This window comes from Pleurodeles waltl, chromosome 3_1 (assembly GCF_031143425.1).
Source record: "Pleurodeles waltl isolate 20211129_DDA chromosome 3_1, aPleWal1.hap1.20221129, whole genome shotgun sequence".
Classification (NCBI taxonomy): domain Eukaryota; kingdom Metazoa; phylum Chordata; class Amphibia; order Caudata; family Salamandridae; genus Pleurodeles; species Pleurodeles waltl.
The window spans coordinates 1,607,540,508-1,607,563,632 of record NC_090440.1 but is presented as its reverse complement, the minus strand read 5'-3'; the positions used below and the strand labels follow the sequence as shown (position 1 = coordinate 1,607,563,632).

The 23,125-nt window shown below is 42.9% G+C and overlaps 1 protein-coding gene across 3 annotated transcripts in view; it reads left to right on the top strand.

The window, feature by feature from the left end:
* LOC138285384 (sodium channel protein type 2 subunit alpha-like) overlaps window positions 1-23,125 on the top strand; it is a 696,215-nt gene that overhangs the window by 264,852 nt on the left and 408,238 nt on the right. For all 3 annotated transcript variants that reach the window (XM_069225253.1, XM_069225252.1, XM_069225254.1), the window contains exons 8-10: window positions 4,380-4,443; window positions 4,915-5,056; window positions 19,182-19,388. In XM_069225253.1, coding sequence (XP_069081354.1) covers window positions 4,380-4,443; window positions 4,915-5,056; window positions 19,182-19,388 — 413 coding nt within the window. The remainder of the gene's footprint in view (window positions 1-4,379; window positions 4,444-4,914; window positions 5,057-19,181; window positions 19,389-23,125) is intronic.

The window sequence follows — 23,125 nt, the reverse complement described above, 5'->3', positions numbered from 1 at the left end:
AGCATTGAAGGCAATGAATTAATGAATTAATGAATTATACTTTTATAGCGCAAGCAGCTATTCAAATTGAGTGTCCTGGCACTGCAACATGAGTAACGTAGGGAGTGAGGACATTATTGGCTCAAAAGATAGATTTTTAGGGTTTTGCAGGAGGCAGAATCAGTTTATATGCTTCTAAACTAAATTGGGAGACGGGTCCATATTTTGTCAGTGCGTACTAGAAAAGACGTCCCATCACATCGGTTTTTTTTAAGTGTTGGGTTGGCAAAAGGTGAGCCTTACTGGACTGCAGATTTCAGCTTGGCTGGTACTCTGATTCTTTAAATCGGATAAATGGGGCCAGTGTTGTGCAGGTCCCAGTGTGCTAGAAAATGAGTTCTTTAAAGGTAAACCCATTGCTGATTGGGAGCCTGTGCAGTTTGGCGACGTAAGGTGAGGTACGAGTACCTTTTCAGAGGTTGTAAATTACAGATGTAAATGGTTGTGAATTAGGCCCATTGTTACTAAAAAATTTTTACAGTTTACATGAAAGTGATTCTTTGATCTTGTGACCTCTACAGCCGGATCCCAACTTCACTATCTTGATAGGTGCTTCATTTCCACGGTAAACCAATTACGCCTGCTATTCAACTGGCTCTGATAGAAGGGCAAGTTCGCCCTGGTCTCACTGCTGTACAGGTCTGAGCTGTTCCTCTGGATTCTTTAGTAGACACCTTTGAGGCCACTTTATGTGGTGATGTGCCATGTGTTATTTTTTCTGCACCAGACTATTGCTGCTTGGCTGATGTGAAACCCTGCTTGATCTGCATGCTGCTGTCAGTCATCACAAACAGCCTTCTTGTATATGGTACGGAGTGCAACTGTCCACCGCCCCCACTGGGTCAGCTGCATTTCTGTGTGCTTTTCCACATATCCATCATTCCCGTTTCAGATAAGTGTGTCATGTATTGTCCTCCAAGACCTGTATGTCAGAGTGTTCCTGCCAGCCTGTTTAACAACTGTCTCTCATTCGTAATGCTCATTTATCAAAGGATTATATTCGCCGCATTCGCTTGTCGGCTTGAATCTCAAATGATCTGCAGTTTGATGGCTGCTTCGTCCTACAGGACTGACGATATCCACCCACCTGGCTGCGTGTCGCCTCTGCTGCTAGTTTTACTGTATTTTTGTACTATTTTTGGATTGACAAATCTCGATTGGAGCACAAAAAACCGGAGCACAACCAGTGTAGCTGTACTTGTTGAAAGCAGTAAGGCTTTTTGCCCTACTGACTTGTTCTGGCCAATTGTTTCTGTTTTGGATCTCTTTCTCTCATCCCCTGGAGGAGTCCCCTCCTTATGGACTCAGATCCTTTCCTCCCACGTACCTGCCGTGTCTTTGCTGCAGCCTGTCTGTAACTGTGAGAACAAAGATTATATCTCATACAATGATGCTTTCTTCACTTGCATGTCTGTTGTTAACGTTGGCTATGCCACCAACAAGAATGCAGGCATGCAGAAATTGGCCCATGCAGCTAAAATGCATCAGTATTACGGACTCTTCTGAATATTTAGCCTTTTTGCAGAGCCAGCATACCGGAACTCGCATCTTCATGTACCATTCTGTTTTGGACTGGATACCTTTATCTTTTTATCTGTTTGTTTGCTTTGTTATTTGAAGCGACTTTAGCCTCCTTTGCTTGCATGTAAGACGTGTTTTCTATTTCTTCTTTCGACCATTTTTTTGTGCAATCATATGTCCATCATGCCACTTGCTTTCTACTAATTACTGCATCTGCCTCACGCCCTCATTACTAGAAAGCAATTAATTAGGGGGGCCAGTAATAGCAGTTACTGAAATCCTGAAATTATGAAACACTGCAGATTTGTTAACTTTCACCCAGATAATTTGTCAGAAAAAGGAATAATTGCTAGGGGAATAGACCAGAAGTTACGGATTCCTCTAGTATTTCCTCATTTCTTAGTGAACTCTCATGGTTGAACTGATAATCGGACTGATTTTCTTTGCTTTATTGTTTCCGGTAGAATCAGTATCAGTAACTCTGTGAGTGATAACAAGGGTGGGGAAGTACCATCCCATTTCCTGGGCAACTAATTATGAGGGCCAGCTCAGAGATGATTGCAGTGCAAATGAGGCATTGAAAACGTACCATAATAACACATTTGTTGAGTGCCACAATGGTGATATTTTACCATTCTTAACAGGTTTTTTTTAAAAGTCCAGACAAATATTAACTTGTTTTCTTAAATGCAAACACATATGGAAGCAATTGTTTTGTAATTTTTAATTCTCAAGAGATATATGCTCCCATTGTTGCGATGCCTTACTGATGACTGATTTTGTGCTATAAAATGTTATTATGTAATATCGAAAGTAGCTCCTTTCGTTCTAACTTTTATTGCTGTGAACGCTAAAGCATCGAATTGCCACTGAAGAACTGTTTGATTGCTGCACATTTCGTCCACCAAAGATGTTAAGTGCCAAACTTTCTTTTGTCATCTTCTCACAACACCTACTGAATGCCTTTTTATGTTTATGTAGCTGTCCTCAATTGCTCTTAGATGTTTTCCTTACATCAGAACTCACCCGAGAGTATCTTACCATGTCCAAATTGTTGAGCAACAAACCAGTGTCATCATTCCAAGAGGGGCTTGTTTCGTAGAGACTTGTAAAAGTACCAATTTTAGATGTACATGTTCATTTTGCCAACATTTTCATATTTAAAGGAATTCACAAAAAATCCAGGAACATACCTGGGAACCTACAAAAAGCTGTTCTTTTTCTTGTGAAGTCTTACTCCACTGTAGGAGTCTGTTGGAATCGTTCATATTTATCCGGTTTCTACTTTTTCTTTACATAGAAAGTATTTTCCCATGTGGAGGAATCGATTCCTTTGCACCCTCTGAAAATATGAAAATCATTAGGGCACTTCCTCATCCAATCTTTACACTTACTACAGCTTTTTTTTAAAAACTAAAACAGGTGCTCAAACTGGTCGTGGAGTGTCTGTAAGTGCTGAGAAAGGTATGACAGCAGATGTTCGTATGATTGCAAATGACAACTCCCCTTCCTCTTCTCCAGTGACATCCAAGTTCTAACCAGTTATTCCTAGAGGAACAAAACTTTGGCTGCTTGTTTAGCATTTATAGGCAAACATTTGACCCAATCTGGCAAAGGTACCTGTAGCAAAATATTAGTTTTTATTCTGGGAACTGTCTCCTCTGCTGAATGTTTACTCATCTCTCCTATTTTATTAGCGATTTATCAGTTCGTGCAGTTATATTGGTTGAAAGGTGGCAAGAGTCAAACTGTTTTGGAGTGGCCTTTATAAGGCCTTCTAACTCAATACCCACATTTTATGTTACAGAACAAATCTTTGCTTCAAGTATTGCAGGCAAAATATGGTAGCCTTCACGTGTGACTAGCTAAGGTCTTATGACCAAAGATCATGGAATGATAACTGTTAAAAATGAAGGCATCTCATAATGGAATAACTGATGACTCGGTTTAATCCGGAAAACAAGCTATGGCAAATAGGTATATTTTAGGAGTTGTAGTCTTGCTTAAGGTCAACAAAACCAATTGTATTTACACACCCGAATGCAGACATGTGTAAAAGAAAGTCACAGGACTGTAAAAGTTGTAACCCAGTACCATTGAGTTATCCCATAATACTAAGCTGACTTAAAATGGAGAGTATGTTTGTGTGTGTGTGTGCAGTATGCGTGTGTTGCACTTGCAAACTTCACCTGTTGTGCTTTTAGAAGATTGATTGGTGACCCCCGCAGATGACTGCATTATTTGCTTTCAGAAATCTACACCTGAGATTGGACATTTTTGGCGCATCTTCTTGTCAAAACTGTGCTCAGACAGTATCATACTTGTCATATTGGTGCACATTTTGCTTTTCTTGGAATTATATTTTCTAGCATTGTGGGAAATAAAATGGCTGATGGATAAACACTTTGCCAAGTCTGAAGTCGACAATTTGGAAGTTTGTTTTTACATCAAATATGCTTTCTCAAAAAGTGTAATACATTGAATATCAAATCGTTTGCACATAAAACATTGTACGAGTTGAATGTACTCGTGTTTCACATGCAGCAACGTTGTGATATGATTGCGCTCACTTTTGCGTGAGTACGTTTTCCTAACATCGATTTAGACTGTGTTTTCGTACAGCTAATGGACTGACCAAAGGTTTCCATAGCGTTACTCATTACTTAACTGTCTCATGCATCCAGGGCACAAAAGTGAAGCTTAGTTTAAAAAAGACCATAGCTTTTTTCCATATCTTTAAACGTACTATTATTTCAACACACGTATCCTTCAGATTGCAAAAAAATACATTATGCCATATTTTTCCATTTCTTATGCAGGTCATTACTATCGTTTGGAAGGTCAGAGGGACGCGCTGCTGTGTGGTAATAGTACTGATGCGGGGTAAGAAAATGAGCTTCAATTATATATTTTTCTAAGTTGTGCCAGGCAGGGTCTCATTCAGCAAAGTTGATAGCTGGAGGGCCCCACTCACGGCTTTATGTGCAGCATTTTAAACATGTGCACCTGAAAGGGAAATTATTACAACATTAATGACTGTTCTAGAGGGCTTTATCGTTATCACTGAATGCACGGCTCCTAATGCAAACTGGCAACATATGCCCTAGGTGTATACCGGAAGAAGAGATTGAGGCATGGCCTCTCCGAGACAGCTGGAGACAGTTGTGACGTGCTGGGGCCACATCATAAGATGTTCGGAACTATGTACTAAATCATTACTGGCAACAATATCATTCAAAGTATAAAGCAGAGTAGGAACATTAACATTTTAAAAATAGAATGAACTTGAGCTCTGTTAATGTCCCCATTGGTAAATACTGCCTAACCCCCTCTCCTTTCTCCTGTGTCTTCCAGGCAGTGCCCAGGAGGGTATATATGTGTGAAGGCGAACAGAAATCCCAACTATGGCTATACAAGCTTCGACACCTTCAGCTGGGCTTTTTTGTCATTGTTTCGTTTAATGACTCAGGACTACTGGGAAAATCTTTATCAACTGGTAAGAACGTTTTTGTGTCTTTTAGGAAATTTGTAGATTTATGGCATGTGTAAGCTACTGTTGAATTAATTAACCTATGAAGTTTAATTTATTCATCAGTAGCTTTTACATGCCATAAATAGTTTTGTTTCTCTAATGCTAGCCTGAAAAACATAGTTGGTTTTCAATTGCTATTTTCTAGTTTAATTTCCATAGCCATGAAAATTAAAATAGAAAATAGAATTTCAAAACCAACTATCTTTTTCAGGCTAGCATTAGAGAAATAAAAATATAAATACATTAATCTTACAGGATGTCCCTCAGTTTAATCTTTTCCAAACTACCAACAGAGGAATCAAAATATACATAAATAGATCTTACAAGACTTCCCTCCAGTTTATTCCTTTCAATGTAATGGTTTTGTTGGAAACGACCTAACTATGAGCACATTCTGTTGGATTCTGTCTGAGTTCAGTTTGCAAAACCATCACACATCGCTGTATTGATAATGGTTGAAAAAGCTAACTGAATGTTTAAGAATTTGGGATGTTGAGAATTTTGCTTAGCACCAGTACTTTAAAAGTGAAAGATCAACATTTGCATAAGCTGTCCAGTGAACATGCATCATATTCTCTAAAAAACTAAAGTTCACAGGGAGTTATGGTTGACAAATACATTTATAGTGATAAATAAATTCCCAGGTCAACATGCTATATTCATTTTGTGTCCCGTACCTGCCCAAATAAGTCAGTCAACCATAGCTCCTACCCTTGTTTTTACATGTTAAATATGGTGTTTATATATGCATGAAAGGTTCAATGAAGGGGTGTTTGTGAATCGAGAGAGAAAAACAAATCACACCTGAGGATCGGAGGGGTGTTCATCTAACACCCCCTTGATCAGAGGATTACATTTTGATGTAATCTGTCCCAATGATTGCCAACATTGGGAGAGATTTCAAAAAATGTGTTTGGGATGTGGCTTGGTGTAATGGTACCCCTCAGAGGAACATCAGGGGATTTTCCTCCACCTCCCCAAGGTGGGAGAGGCAGTTTAATAATTTCGACCAATGATTTGCCCAAGGGCAGAGGTAATATGTTCCTTCCCCATTGGCGTTGCCCAAGTGTGGTGGTCAAATTGCTTCTCCTCTCTTCAGCTTACTCAAGGAAATAAAAAACAAAACTAGCATCGATAAGTGTCAGCTGCTTCTCCTCTCTGTTTCCAACTTGGGGACAGTTGATCTACTCCATTCTGTCTTGCCGTATTTTGTGGCCATGGAAGAAGGAGCCAGAATCACCTGTCACATACCCATGTGTCCTCTTTAAAAATTACAGCATGTTTCTGGGGAAAGGTAACTGATAAACTGCTCACTCGTTTTTATAATCCCCACAAAGTGGGATGCACAGCAATACATTTCCTATCGGATTGGGCAAGATAGGGGACTGGAGGAATTCCATTAAGGTTGCTGTTATCAACCCCCTTGTCTTTTGACAAAGTGAGGGGGTTGAGGGCAAAAACCCGGGTACCTACTACTTCTCTGTTGTAATCTAAAATGTTGCTCCTGCCTTTGGGTAAGAGGGATGGCCGGGGCTAAGTTGTCTCCTCCCAACCCTAATGCAAAGCCAATGAGGGACTAAATTAACTCCACTGCCTTTGGTCAAGGACGGAGGTTCTCTGATTAGCCTCCCTGGTTCTGGTCATACAAAAGGAGAGGGGGTACCGGGGTGTATAAGAGATATTAATTAGTGGTTGGGCTTTCCTGGCTATCTTATGACTCATGCAACATTAGCTCTTCTACAATGCTGCTTTCTTTTTCAAATTTTCCTTTTGTTTTCCTTCCAGTGTTTGCGAGCACTGCGAGGAAAGCCCTAATTATTGTCCAGTGCCCATACCCAGAGGGCCTAATTCACAAAGGTAAACTTTCATGGAGGGCCTATCTTTGTATGCACACTGTTCTCCATCCCTACTGTGAAGTCCCCTCACTTGTACATTTACTATTAAATTGCAGTTTTGGAAATACTGAAAAGGAGTAAACTTACACAACGGTGTAAGTTTACCTGTGTGAAAGAGGCCCAGAGTGTTGTTTGGGAACCCTGGCCAATTAATTTGCTGACATTTTAAAGAACATACATGTTTGGACATGGGCACTGGACATTCACATTTGTGTTCACATCTCCAAAACAACTGGGTGGACTTTCACTAAACCAAGAAAAAGTACTGAATGACTGAAAGACACTTGCCTTTCACAATAAATAATAACATTTTGCTGGTCATCCATTCATCAGTTTCGGAGCTAGGCAATGGGATGTGGATCTCCTTTCGGAGGTCACATTTTAAAGACAACTGTAATATGATTTTGAGAGCCTTCTCCTTCCAACTTTCGAACCATTTGACCTAACTACATCAAAGCTGGCATTCGCCAAAACAATTACTACCAATGGTTTAAACGATTGTCCAAAGGTGGCCAAAGTTATTAGATTAGAGATACAAAAATATTTCTTCTTTTGGATGGATACATAAACCTTTCCTTCAGAGCTGCAACTGTGCATCTTTAATTAGTGATGCTGGTCACTTCAAATGTTGATGAAGACTTACACTAGCTCCAGTTCAATCTATTTGACCTGGCATGCCAGTAGGATGGCTTAGTGCATTAAATGATCACTATCAAGATATGCGGTGAGCTGAAGATCACAAGATTAAATGCTAGAAAACCTGCCCTATCCTTACCATGTTGGTAAGCCGAGTAGAACAAAATTAGGTAATTTAATTTAATTTAATATAGGTAATTAGGTAATTACACCAATTGTGTGCTGGGCTCAGAAGTAGCAGACGTGTAGTATGAAACACTACGAACAAATCAGGTATTATAAATATGAATTGTAAATGCAAAATTGCTCAATCCAGTATATGTAAAAAGAACTTGATGGTGATGATGACTGTAGGAAAGTCCTTTTTTTTGCCTGATCACCCCCACTCTTTCTGGATAGGTACTGGTGGTTACTGACTCTTGGCTGTGCCCTGGGTACTGCTTACCAGTCCCAGGGCCAGTGCTCTGTGTAAAATGGATATGCAAATTAGGCTAATTATAATTGGCTAAGTTAACCTACCTATAAGTCCCTAGTATATGGTAGGGCATGTAGGTTTAGGGACCACAGCATAGGTGGTGCACACCTAGGTGCATTGCTGAGGTGCCCAGTGTCATTTTAAAAGCAAGCCTGCCTTGCTGGCTGCTTTTAAATTAAAGTCATATGCAAATTCGACTTTGGAATTAAAGGTACTTCCAAAGTTTTAAACTACCTTATTTTTACATATAAGTCACCCCTAAGGTGTGCCCTATGTGCCCCTAGGGCTGGGTGCCATGTAACTATAAGCAGGGACTTTATAAAAATAGATTTATAAGCCCTGGTGAGGTAAAAACAGCCAAATTCGTTTTTCCCTCATTGAAGTAAATGGCCTTCATAGGCTAGAATGGGCAGACTTTATTTTTAATTTTAAAGTCTCCTTAAATGTTACATACCAAGAATTTGGTATCAAATTGATTGTTATAATAAATCCCACAACTTCCAGTTGTTGGATTTAATATAACTAGTGCAGGTAAAAAGTTTAGACTTTACCTAAAAAGTTGCCAATTTCAGCTCTGCATTGTTTTTGCTGCTGTGCTCTGATTGGCCAGCCTGCAGCAGCTTCTGCCAGGCCACTTTTATGAGGTGTGAAGTGGCCTGGCTTTACACAAAGGAATGTGCTTGGGGGAGAGAATCTCCCCTCAGCAGATGGGGAAGCAGGAAGGGGGAGGGCTGCCAAACTGGTCTTCAAAGGCAGGGAAGGACATCTGGAGCACCCAGCAACTCCCCCACATCCTGCAACCCCAGACAGCTAGGTGCCCCCTTGATTAGATTAGGAGAGGGCAGGAGAGGGGTGTGTTTATGATTTTTAGCCACACCAGTGGGTGGGCTCAGCCAGATCGCTCCTCTAAAAATCAGATTCATCCATTTTGGATTTTTAGAGACTGTTGCCTTCTGGGATGGATTTTTGCCACACTTCCCAGGAAGTGGTCATCACAGGGGGACGACCCTGTCCCTGATTGGAGGACCAGGGCCCCCCTGCTTTTCACCCAGGAGCAAGGATAAAACTGGCAGACCTGCACCCACGCCTCAGATCCCCTCCAGAATTCAACAAGAAAGGAACTAAAGAAGAAGAAGGACTGCCCTGCTGGACCCCTGGCCTGCACCTGGACCCTGCACTCAGAAAGACTGCACCAGCTGCACACTTGGGCTTCACCACAAGAAGGACTTTGCCTGGCTTCCACTGGTTCAAGGAGGGACTCCCTGTTTGCTACAGGTGAAAAATTGCTAACCAGAGTCCCCTGCACCAACTCCTGAAAAAGTGACCAGCTGACCACTGTCCAGTGGCCAAAAAGGAGTTTGCGCCAGGTGTATTCTGGGAGTTGAAGTCCGCACTTCCCAAGGACCATCACAGAACTTCTGGACCCTTGGGGTGAGCTGTGGACCCCAAAAGAACCTTAAAAGAACATCTGGGTGAAGCCCCAGAAGTTTGGAAAAGATTGGAGAAATTTTAGAAAAAAGCTCCATAAAGTGACCGACTCGACGCGGAAATTCTAGCCGGCTTGCCTCAACCGCGACCCGGCCTGACTTCGTGGTTCGTCCCGGTCAAGAAAAACATCCGAAAAAAAGACTAAGTCCGAACGTAAAAAGTTGACCGGGACCTTCCAGCCATCGTATCCGAGAAGGGCTCCACGGACGTCGGATCAAGATCCAGGTTTACCCCGGTCGAAGGATTTTCATCTCGAAAAAACGACTAAGTCCGAAGGTAGAAATCACCACCGAGGAAACCGACTTCGCGTATCCGGACAAGGGCTCCAGGAGGTCGGATCCAACTGGCAGGTTCGTCCCGGTGAAGAAAAACTTCAAAATAAAGACTAAGTCAGAAGGTAACTTTTTAACCGAGGCCTCCCGCGACCTGTAGCCGAGCAGGGCTCCATCGCGGTCGGCCTGAAAGTTTGACTTTGTCCCGGTCCTGGTGCAACCAGATGACCCGATTGGCGCTTTTTGTTTCTATGCGCTAGAAAATAATAATACTTTAAAAATTCATATCTCCGGTTCCCCTGAACCGATTTTAATCGTTTTTGTGTCATTTTAAAGATAAAAATATAAGCTATTTTTATAAATTGGTTTTGGATTTTTAAACTGTTTCCTGTGTTTTATTTAATTACTGTTTTGTGATATTTGAATGCTTTACACTTTGTCTCCTAAGTTAAGCCTTGACGCTCGTTGCCAAGCTACCAAGGGTAGAGCTGGGATTAATTTACTGAGACCTAACTGTACTTTTGTGGAGGTTTGTGGCTTGTTGCCAGGTGTAGGTACCTACCTGCCCTACCAATAACCCATTTTCCAACATAATTGGAAGCAGCGACGGGATCCTGTACTTGTGTTCAATATCACGTTACAGTTTTAGATAAAACAAATTAAAAATCCTTTAAATTGTCCTAGTGCAAAAATTGTTTTTAATTTTTAATTTTAATTTTTTTTTAAAATTAATTTGGATTAATTTCAATTATTGAATTTTTGTAATTTTTCTAAATTCTTGTTTCCAATTTTTGCAAAAAGTTTTTGTTGACACAAAACTAGGGAACCATGGAGCTTGATCTGGCTAGCCTACCCACACTGACAGTAGTCCAGCTTAGGGGGTTGTGTATTGAGAGGGGGTTGCCTGCAACCACTAATCTCAGGAAAGAAATCCTGATTAAATCCCTGACAGCATGGGCTGAGGCCCAAGAGGTAGAGACAGAGGAAGCTCCAGAGGAGGAACCAAAAGAAGATGATGCTAACTCTAACCATTCAGGGGAGGAAAGGCATCAGACCCCAAGTGAGGAAGAGGAGGAACGGTCCTCACTGGACACAGTCACTAGGGGTAGACCCAAAGCTAGTGGTAGGAAGAGGGTCCTTTCAGGAGGAGAGAACCCATCCATCAGGGAGAGAGAGCTGGAAGCCCAGCTAGCCTACATAGCTTTGGAGGCAGATAAGCTTGCCCTAGAAAAAAAGAAGTGGGCAAGCAAAGAAAAAAAAGATGGAAGCAGCGAGAAAGAAACTGAGGTGTCCCTGGGTGGGGGTTTTGCCCCCAGATTACCCAAAGGGGTGGTTCCTGCCTATGTAGAGGGGGATGACATCGATAAGTGGCTGGGGGCCTTTGAGAGGGCCCTCCAGATGAGGAAAGTCAAGCCTCAGTACTGGGGTTCACTCCTTTGGGAGTTAGTTCCCAACTCTGGGAGGGATAGGCTCCTAACCATGAGTGGGGAGGATGCAGACTCATACCCCAGTATGAAGAGATGCTTGACTAAAAAGTTTGGTCTAACCCCAGAGCAGTATAGGCTTAAGTTTAGGGACACCCAAAAGACAAGCACCCAGTCCTGGGTGGACTTTGTGGACATTTCAGTGAAAGCACTGGAGGGCTGGATACAGGGCAACAGGGTAAGTACCTTTGAGGGGCTGTACAATTTGATTATGAGGGAGCACCTTCTAACTAATTGTGTCCAAGAGAGGCTCCGCCAGTATCTAGTAGACTCTAGGATGACCAACCCCAGAGAGCTGGGGGAGGCAGCAGATGACTGGTTAAGAACTAGGGTTAACCAGAGACCCCCAGGGGGTGATCAGAAAAAGGGAGGACATGGTTCTTCTCAGGGGAAGAACCAGGGGAAAGATGACAAAAAACCCAAAGAGTCCTCACAAGAGTCCCCAAAAACTTCTCAGGGAGGGGGAGCCCCGAGCCAATTCACTTCTAAAGGGAAAGGGTATCAGGGGAAGAATTTTGATCCTGCTAAAGCAGGAAGGTTTCAGGAGCTTGCTAAGGCCGGCAAGTGTTTTGACTGTTATCAGCCAGGACATAAAAGAGGAGATGCTATCTGCACCAAGAAGCCCCCCACTGGTGGGCAATCCCAGGGGATTGCTAGTGTAGGGTTGGGGGTGGAAGTTGGCCCAGGGGTGGAATCAGGGTACACTGAAGTCACCTTAGTATCCGTGGGTGGGGTGGACATTGCAACTATGGCCACCTTACCTCCCATCATGCAGAGGTATAGGCAGAGGCCTAAAGTCAATGGGACTGAAGTGGAAGCTCTGAGAGATACAGGAGCCAGTGTGACAATGGTCACAGAAAAGCTGGTTTCTCCAGAGCAGGTCTTACCTGGTGTCTTCCACCAGGTGACTTATGCAGATAGCAGAACCAAACTCCATCCCATGGCTATGGTGAGTCTGGAATGGGGAGGTGTGACTGGCCCTAAAAAAGTAGCTGTAGCTCCTGCCCTCCCAGTAGAGTGTCTACTGGGAAATGATCTTGAAGCATCTGAATGGTCAGAAGTGGAGAGAAGGGTCCATGCAAAGATGCTGGATCTCCCTGAATGGGTGTGTGCTGTGACTAGGTCACAGGCAGCACAACAGGGAAATGCTGGACACTTGGACCCTGGAACAATGGGCCAAGCCTCCAAGAAAAAGAGAAAGAGCACTGGGTCTGGCTTGCCAGCCCCAACAAGTACAGAGGGTCAGGAAGAATCCAACCCTGAGGGGGAGGATCTGAACTCTGAGGGAGGGACACCTTCCCTGCAAACTCTGCCTGACTTGGCAGAACTGCAAGGGGCAGGTGGGCCCACCAGAGAAGATTTGTGCCAGGGACAAAGAGAGTGTCCCACTCTTGAGGGCCTGAGGCAGACTGCTGCCAGGCAAGAACAAGGGGATACCAGTGGTACCCACAAGGTTTACTGGGAGGATGGAGTTCTCTACACTGAGGCTAGGACCCTCAAAGAAGGGGCTACTAGGAGAGTAGTGGTCCCCCAAAAGTATAGAGAATTCCTCCTTACCTTAAGCCATGATATCCCCTTAGCTGGTCATTTGGGACAGACCAAGACCTGGAACAGGCTGGTCAACCATTTTTTTTGGCCAGAAATGTCCGAAAAAGTCAAGGAGTTTTGCAGCTCCTGTGTCACCTGTCAAGCCAGTGGCAAGACAGGGGGCAAGTCAAAGGCTCCCTTAATTCCACTGCCAGTGGTTGGGACTCCCTTTGAGAGGGTGGGGATTGACATTGTTGGTCCTCTAGACCCACCAACTGCTTCAGGTAACAGGTACATTGTGGTGGTAGTGGACCATGCCACCAGGTACCCTGAGGCAATACCCCTCCGGACAATCACTGCACCCACAGTGGCTAGGGCCCTACTTGGTGTGTTCACCAGAGTGGGATTCCCAAAGGAGGTGGTCTCAGATAGGGGCACAAACTTTATGTCAGCCTATCTGAAAGCCATGTGGGAGGAGTGTGGTGTTACTTATAAGTTCAGCACCCCCTACCATCCACAGACCAATGGTCTAGTGGAAAGATTCAATAAGACCCTGAAGGGCATGATCATGGGTTTGTCTGACAAACTCAGGAGGAGATGGGATGTCCTCCTCCCATGCCTGCTGTTTGCCTACAGGGAGGTGCCACAGAAGGGGGTTGGATTCAGCCCCTTTGAGTTACTGTTTGGGCACCCTGTAAGAGGCCCATTGTGCTTGGTGAGAGAGTCTTGGGAAAAGCCTCTCAAGGAAGCCAAGGAGAATGTGCTGGATTATGTACTAGGCCTGCGGTCTCGCATGGCTGAGTATATGAAGAAGGCAAGCAGGAACCTGGAGGCCAGTCAGGAGCTCATGAAGCTCTGGCATGATCAAAAGGCTACCATGCCTGAGTATCACCCAGGACAGCTGGTGTGGGTTTTGGAGCCCATGGCTCCTAGGGCACTACAGGCCAAATGGACTGGGCCCTATCCAATCCTAGAGAAAAAAGGTGAGGTCACCTACTTGGTGGACCTTGGCACCCCCAGGAATCCTCACAGGATCCTGCATGTTAATAGGATGAAACCCCACCAGGACAGGGCAGACATGACCATGCTGATGGTCACTGATGAAGGGAAGGAGGAGGAGGGTGAACCTCTGCCAGACCTCCTGTCCTCAAAAGAAAAAGATGGGTCAGTGGAGGGAGTGGTACTCTCTCCCAAACTGACAGATCAGCAACAACAAGACTGTAAGCAAGTCTTGGGACAGTTTGCTAGTCTGTTCTCCCTGACCCCTGGACTCACCAATTGGTGTGTCCATGATGTTGACACTGGTGACAGCTTGCCTGTCAAGAACAAGCTGTACAGGCTGTCTGACCAGGTCAAGGCCAACATCAAAGCTGAAGTGGCTAAGATGTTGGATCTGAAGGTAATTGAGCACTCTGATAGTCCTTGGTCCAGTCCAGTGGTACTGGTGCCCAAAGCTAGTCCCCAAGGTGGGAAGAAAGAATTAAGATTCTGTGTGGACTACAGAGGTCTAAATGCAGTCACTAGGACTGATGCTCACCCCATACCTAGAGCTGATGAGCTCATTGACAGGTTGGGGGCTGCCAAATTCCTGAGCACATTTGATCTGACCTCAGGATATTGGCAGATTGCCTTAAGTCCAAGAGCTAAGGAGAGGTCAGCATTTTCCACACCAGAGGGCCACTTTCAGTTCAAGGTGATGCCCTTTGGGATGAAAAATGCTCCTGCCACCTTCCAACGGTTGGTGAATAGAGTCCTATCTGGGTTGGAATCTTTTAGTGCAGCTTATCTGGATGATATAGCTGTATTTAGTTCCACCTGGAGGGACCACCTGCTCCACCTGAAGGAAGTGCTTCAGGCCCTGCTTCAAGCAGGCCTGACTATCAAGGCAAGCAAGTGCCAGATAGGGCAAAGTTCTGTTGTGTACCTGGGCCACCTTGTTGGTGGAGGCCATGTACAACCTCTCCAGCCCAAGATCCAGACTATCCTGGATTGGGAGGCTCCAAAAACCCAGACTCAGGTCAGGGCCTTTCTTGGCCTGACTGGGTATTACAGGAGGTTTGTTCAGAATTTTGGGACCATAGTGGCCCCTCTGACTGAGCTTACCTCCAAGAAACAACCCAAGAAGGTCATTTGGACCCCAGAGTGTCAAAAAGCTTTTGACACCCTAAAACAGGCTATGTGTTCAGCACCAGTGTTACTGGCCCCTGACTATAGCAAGGAGTTTGTAGTGCAAACAGATGCTTCAGAGGAAGGGATTGGGGCAGTGTTAGCACAAGTTAATGAAGAGGGCCATGATCACCCAGTTGCCTTCATCAGCAGGCGACTACTCCCCAGAGAGAAGAAATGGAGTGCCATTGAGAGGGAGGCCTTTGCTGTGGTTTGGTCCCTGAAGAAGTTGAGGCCTTACTTGTTTGGCACTCACTTCCGTGTACAAACTGACCACAGACCTCTCAGATGGTTGATGCAGATGAGGGGGGAGAACCCAAAACTGTTAAGGTGGTCCATTTCCCTACAGGGGATGGACTTCACAGTGGAGCACAGACCTGGGACTGCTCATGCCAATGCAGATGGCCTTTCCAGGTTTTTCCACTTAGCTGATGAGGACTACCAGGGTGTAGGTTAGTACCCATCACCTTTCATCTGGGGGGGGGCAGTGTAGGAAAGTCCTTTTTTTTGCCTGATCACCCCCACTCTTTCTGGATAGGTACTGGTGGTTACTGACTCTTGGCTGTGCCCTGGGTACTGCTTACCAGTCCCAGGGCCAGTGCTCTGTGTAAAATGGATATGCAAATTAGGCTAATTATAATTGGCTAAGTTAACCTACCTATAAGTCCCTAGTATATGGTAGGGCATGTAGGTTTAGGGACCACAGCATAGGTGGTGCACACCTAGGTGCATTGCTGAGGTGCCCAGTGTCATTTTAAAAGCAAGCCTGCCTTGCTGGCTGCTTTTAAATTAAAGTCATATGCAAATTCGACTTTGGAATTAAAGGTACTTCCAAAGTTTTAAACTACCTTATTTTTACATATAAGTCACCCCTAAGGTGTGCCCTATGTGCCCCTAGGGCTGGGTGCCATGTAACTATAAGCAGGGACTTTATAAAAATAGATTTATAAGCCCTGGTGAGGTAAAAACAGCCAAATTCGTTTTTCCCTCATTGAAGTAAATGGCCTTCATAGGCTAGAATGGGCAGACTTTATTTTTAATTTTAAAGTCTCCTTAAATGTTACATACCAAGAATTTGGTATCAAATTGATTGTTATAATAAATCCCACAACTTCCAGTTGTTGGATTTAATATAACTAGTGCAGGTAAAAAGTTTAGACTTTACCTAAAAAGTTGCCAATTTCAGCTCTGCATTGTTTTTGCTGCTGTGCTCTGATTGGCCAGCCTGCAGCAGCTTCTGCCAGGCCACTTTTATGAGGTGTGAAGTGGCCTGGCTTTACACAAAGGAATGTGCTTGGGGGAGAGAATCTCCCCTCAGCAGATGGGGAAGCAGGAAGGGGGAGGGCTGCCAAACTGGTCTTCAAAGGCAGGGAAGGACATCTGGAGCACCCAGCAACTCCCCCACATCCTGCAACCCCAGACAGCTAGGTGCCCCCTTGATTAGATTAGGAGAGGGCAGGAGAGGGGTGTGTTTATGATTTTTAGCCACACCAGTGGGTGGGCTCAGCCAGATCTCTCCTCTAAAAATCAGATTCATCCATTTTGGATTTTTAGAGACTGTTGCCTTCTGGGATGGATTTTTGCCACACTTCCCAGGAAGTGGTCATCACAGGGGGACGACCCTGTCCCTGATTGGAGGACCAGGGCCCCCCTGCTTTTCACCCAGGAGCAAGGATAAAACTGGCAGACCTGCACCCACGCCTCAGATCCCCTCCAGAATTCAACAAGAAAGGAACTAAAGAAGAAGAAGGACTGCCCTGCTGGACCCCTGGCCTGCACCTGGACCCTGCACTCAGAAAGACTGCACCAGCTGCACACTTGGGCTTCACCACAAGAAGGACTTTGCCTGGCTTCCACTGGTTCAAGGAGGGACTCCCTGTTTGCTACAGGTGAAAAATTGCTAACCAGAGTCCCCTGCACCAACTCCTGAAAAAGTGACCAGCTGACCACTGTCCAGTGGCCAAAAAGGAGTTTGCGCCAGGTGTATTCTGGGAGTTGAAGTCCGCACTTCCCAAGGACCATCACAGAACTTCTGGACCCTTGGGGTGAGCTGTGGACCCCAAAAGAACCTTAAAAGAACATCTGGGTGAAGCCCCAGAAGTTTGGAAAAGATTGGAGAAATTTTAGAAAAAAGCTCCATAAAGTGACCGACTCGACGCGGAAATTCTAGCCGGCTTGCCTCAACCGCGACCCGGCCTGACTTCGTGGTTCGTCCCGGTCAAGAAAAACATCCGAAAAAAAGACTAAGTCCGAACGTAAAAAGTTGACCGGGACCTTCCAGCCATCGTATCCGAGAAGGGCTCCACGGACGTCGGATCAAGATCCAGGTTTACCCCGGTCGAAGGATTTTCATCTCGAAAAAACGACTAAGTCCGAAGGTAGAAATCACCACCGAGGAAACCGACTTCGCGTATCCGGACAAGGGCTCCAGGAGGTCGGATCCAACTGGCAGGTTCGTCCCGGTGAAGAAAAACTTCAAAATAAAGACTAAGTCAGAAGGTAACTTTTTAACCGAGGCCTCCCGCGACCTGTAGCCGAGCAGGGCTCCATCGCGGTCGGCCTGAAAGTTTGACTTTGTCCCGGTCCTGGTGCAACCAGATGACCCGATTGGCGCTTTTTGTTTCTATGCGCTAGAAAATAATAATACTTTAAAAATTCATATCTCCGGTTCCCCTGAACCGATTTTAATCGTTTTTGTGTCATTTTAAAGATAAAAATATAAGCTATTTTTATAAATTGGTTTTGGATTTTTAAACTGTTTCCTGTGTTTTATTTAATTACTGTTTTGTGATATTTGAATGCTTTACACTTTGTCTCCTAAGTTAAGCCTTGACGCTCGTTGCCAAGCTACCAAGGGTAGAGCTGGGATTAATTTACTGAGACCTAACTGTACTTTTGTGGAGGTTTGTGGCTTGTTGCCAGGTGTAGGTACCTACCTGCCCTACCAATAACCCATTTTCCAACAATGACAGTGATATTTCAGTATCATCCTACACACATCATTGTCCAACTGAAAATGTCAACATCATTTGGTGAGCTGAGTTGAAAAGGGTGGATTGTGACCTATTATGATTGGTTATTATTACATAAATAGCGTGCCCAGAGAATATCACTTCTCAGTTTTCATGCCCTCAAGGAAGTCACTATTAGAAAGACCACTCTTTGCAAAAGTGAAAATCTGAGGCGCGGCCTAATCTAGCCACAGTATTTTAATCAGAAAGTCAGATCAACACAGCAATGAGAAGCCAATGCTAAGCATCTGCTTCATTTCAAGAGTGTAGGGTCACATGACCTATTCTTGGATTATAATAATATTCAAACTTTTTTGTACATCTTTAAAATGAAAAACTGAATTTTGGATACATTCATGATAAAATGAGTAAGGGCCAGATGTATCAAACTGCAATTTTACATTTCCTAAATAGGGACTCCATAAAATTCGCTATTTAGGGAATGCAAAATGATATGTTTGTAATTACCGATTTCCTAATAGTAGAAAGCAAAAAGTAGGAATCGCTATTAGGAAATCGCAATTATGAAATCCTATTGCATTTGTTTTAACGGCCCGGTTTTGCAGCCATCCTTGGTTTTGCATTTCTCAAATAGCGACTCCATAGAAATCGCTATTTGAGAAATGCAAAACCAAGGATGGCTATGGGCAATAGGCATCCAGTGATGCTCTCCAAAAATAGTGGTGCACAAGTAGAGCACACATATGCCCTAGGGGCATGTGTGTGCTCTATTGCATTAAAAAAAAAGCATCTTTGGGTGATTTTTTTAAATTGCACATGGTTGCCATCAACTTGGAGTATATTGTAATTGTATTTCCTAAAGGACCATTTTGCATATGGTTAATGCCTTGTACATCTGCTTTGGAAATCACAAATGGGAAAATCCTATTAGCGATTTCCTATTTGGGTATCGCAGAATATGATTTCTAGTGGGTAGAAATCACATTTTGTGATTCCCTAACAGGCTTTTTATGTCTCAAAAGCCCATAGTGATTCGGACCATTAAGAAATGCTAAATGACTTTGTACATCTGGCCCATAGTTTGCTGTATACTCAGGTTTCAGAATGTCATTGTATAGCTCATTAACCATGAAGTACATTTTTATATTTTGAGCACATGTTTATTTTTCTCCAGACTCTTCGTGCTGCTGGCAAAACCTACATGATATTTTTTGTTCTGGTGATTTTCCTTGGTTCCTTTTACCTGGTGAACCTGATCTTGGCTGTGGTTGCCATGGCCTACGATGAGCAAAATCAGGCTACCTTAGATGAAGCTGAGCAGAAGGAGGCAGAATTCCAACAAATGATGGAAGCACTTAAAAAACATCAGGATAACTTGCAGGTAGTACAATCACAAATAATGATTTTTTTTATTGTAGTTATTATTACTGTTTTACATAATCAGGTTATTGCTGCTCAAAACCTTGTGAGATACACTCATGATGAGCATGAACTTTAAACAACCTTTGTATAGAAGTTCTGATTTTTACGTTTAGAAATAGAAAGTAACAAGCATGCCAATGATATTTATGTACTACATTCTTAAATCCTATATTTAAGTAGCCATGTATAAAGGTGCTGTGAAGCAAATCCTATTTACATATTTGACACTATTAAAAACTTTGTGAATAAGGAAACTACCACAGTATTTTCCATGATGTTTATGGCACACTGTCTGTTTCCAGGTGGACAAGTAAAAGCTGGTTTAGAAATGTGTCTGGGGATAGAAGATGTTCATCAGGGCTAGACTGGAACATAGTTAAAGTTCAATATGCTCAGATATATTTTAAGAATGATCCTGCTTTGCCCATTATTATTCTTAGAGCAGGACAAAAACTCCTAATCTGAGCTGGCATAACCAAGATCAAGCACTCGTTAGGTAGGCAAGGTGGATATTTATATTGCTTTTTCCAGTACCTCAGATTCACATTTAGAAAAATGCCACAGCACACTACTTCTCGTTTTCTAACATATAATGCCACCAAAAGGGGGTAGAAGGAAGAAGTCAAAAGCTAATATGAAGTAACTAATGTCTAGTTATAAAGGGGGTGAATTACCTAATACATTGGTTTGTTTGGGGTTTTTATGAAAGGAAGTTATAATTTAAAGCATTTTTGAATCTGAATGCATGACTTACAAGCTACAAAGATTTATTTGTATGTGACTGTCATGAATTTAAAATGTTGTTGAAGATTATGTCTTACAGTTGCAAGATCTACAAGAGAATTATAATACAAAAGTATAACCCATAGAAAAGATTGAGTTAAAGTACATGTTAACCAAAATAACTGAGTTAAAGCACATTGCATGATTGCCCTCAAGTAAACATGTGACCAGGAAAAAGGACCAGGTTGATATGATACATGAATGAAATGACTTGTGAAGTCAATGAAGTGATGGGATTATATGAATCTGATCTGTGTTGCTCAATAAATGTTTTTGAAAGGTCTCAGGATTTTATATGCACCTAAAGTGCACATAAGCTACAAGCACACAATTTCCGATGAATTTTGGTAGTAAAATCCCCCTAATCCTCCATTCTTGTCAGTACTACATACAGCATACTGTAGGGTTATCACATTGTTAACCAGTTATGAAACGTTCCTTAATCCCAAGTATTGCAAAAAGTACAATAAGGCTGTTTTCTTAATGTTTTCTTGATGTGAAGGGTCTTCAAATCTTCATGAGAGATGTCCCAGACCACATTCCAAGGGTTCCATATGTTTTGTAGTTTTCAACAACTCCAGATCTAGTCTATTACAAAATGTAGAGTTTAAAAACAGGTACACATTTATTTTCCATAGTAGGCGTTGCTGCCTGCTTCCTAAGGAGGAATATCCCACCAGGGCAAGCAGACTGGCAGGATTGGGTCCCCATTGTATTGTGGGTCAGTATTAGAGTGGAGAAAACATCCCTGGTAAACATGCAAGAGCTGTGTGTAATACTGAGTTGGAGACAGTTTTCTTCACCCTCCAGCCAGGTATGTAGGAATTGATCATTGGACGCTATGGTTTGTTATAGATTTTACACACACATAACCATAGAAATTCACCAGGTTACAGATATCCCAAGTAACTATTACTCGCGCCCTGATGTAATAGATGATGTCATGAGTGATGTAATATGTGGGGTGATTAGCAGTGCATGGTGAGGGTGTGAGTTATAGTTATCCTAGGGTACAAGGTACAGTTACTTGAGATAAATATAACTGCTGAATTTCTGTGGTTTTGTTTGTGTACAATCTCTAACAAACCATAGCGTCCCTATAACCTTTGTTGTTTTCAGTGAGTGTTTATGTTTTTAAAAAAAAATCTATTTCCTAACTGTAACATCCTTGTAACCTTTGTCGTTTATCAGTAAACTTCTCCTATTTTTTAATGCTATTGCCTAACTAAAACATCCCTGTAACCTTTGTTTTCACAATTTTTAATATAAATTGTATTACGATTTGATCCGTAAGTTTAATTTACTAATATGCATTTTCACAAATTTATAAATATATTTTATTCACTCATTCTTATTATATGTTTTAAACAAAATGTAAAAATTAATTTAGGGTTACTTATGTAGTCTTTCTATAAATGCAATGCACCAAGTGTTTCTTATTTTAAAATTTATTTTTTAAGGATCTGCAGTTATGCTGCGAATCCTCAGACAAATAGGTTGTCTGCTGGTTGTATTGCACACATTCATTAATAAAAAACAACACATTTAATACAAACATGTGCTATTGCAATCTCTACGACCGTATCAATGCCTGTGGGTGGGTGTGTCAGTGTGTGTGTGAGTGACTGTGTGAGTGGCTATATGGGTGTGTGAGTGGGTGTGTGAGTGGCTGTGTGGGCAGGTGTGCGAGTGGCTGGGTGAATGTGTGAATAGGTGTGTGAGTGGGTGTGTGAGTAGTTTTGTGGGTGTGTGAGTGGCTGTATGGGTGCATGAGTGGGGGGGTGAGTGGCTATATGGGTGTGTAAGTAGGTGTGTGAGTGGGAGTATGAGTGTGTGAGTGGTTGTGTTCATGTGTAAGTGGTTATGTGAGTGTGTGAGTGAGTCCTGTGTGGGTCTGTGAGTGGATGTCTGAGTGGTTTTTTTGGTCTGTGAGTTGGTATGTGAGGCTGTATGGGTGTGTGAGTGGTTGTGTGGGTGTGTAAGTGGGTGTTTGAGTGTGTGAGAGAGTGTGTGTGTAGATGTGTTGGTCTGTGATTGCGTGAATGTGTTTTTTTAAAATAAGGTCTGGATTCGTGGAACCACCCGAATCCACCTGAATCCATGAGGATCCAGGTAGTCCCTTGGATCCACATGCTAAAAAAAACACTTTGGACAAATTTTTGGACTCGTCCATCAGACCCATTGGGTCATGGTACCTCTACCTTGACCCCTTCTATCACTTGTTAATGTTATTTTACTCACAGGAAACAGAGTCGCAATAAACAAAATGGCAGCCACAGCTTTCCTTTCAGGTTGCAGCCAGCCAATCAAAGCATCGCTGTTTGCATGTGGGTCCACAAATCTGCCTGGATCCATGGAGGAGGTGTGGTGGATCCACGTTTCAAGATATACATAAATCTTTTTACTTTGATAACTCCAAAACTACTGAACAGATTTACACCATATTACAAAAAGGACTCTTTCTGGACAAAGATCTAACTTTCTGCCAAACTTGGTGTAACTCCGATCAGCATTTGGAGCTGCAGTCATGTCTAAAATCCCTAATGGAACTTGCATGGTGAAAATGCATTTTGGGACACCCCCTTTTTCCTGCCCCCTTCAATTGACAGATCAACCTGAAACGTTACAGACAGCAGCAGCTGAATTGACTGTCAATCTAGTTTTGAGAATTTTATTAAGGTTCGTCAAATGCCATCAAAGTTATTAGCAAAATAAAATAAAAAATTCTTATGGAAACTAAGTCCTAACTATAACTACCTTCTGGCGACTGCCAGTAGGTTATATATATAACAGAGTGCTGATCTCTTTCTGAAGTGCAAGAGGCTCTGTGTAAATATATATATATATATATATATATATATATATATATATATATATATATATATATTCAAGAAAGACAAGTCTCTTCTCAGC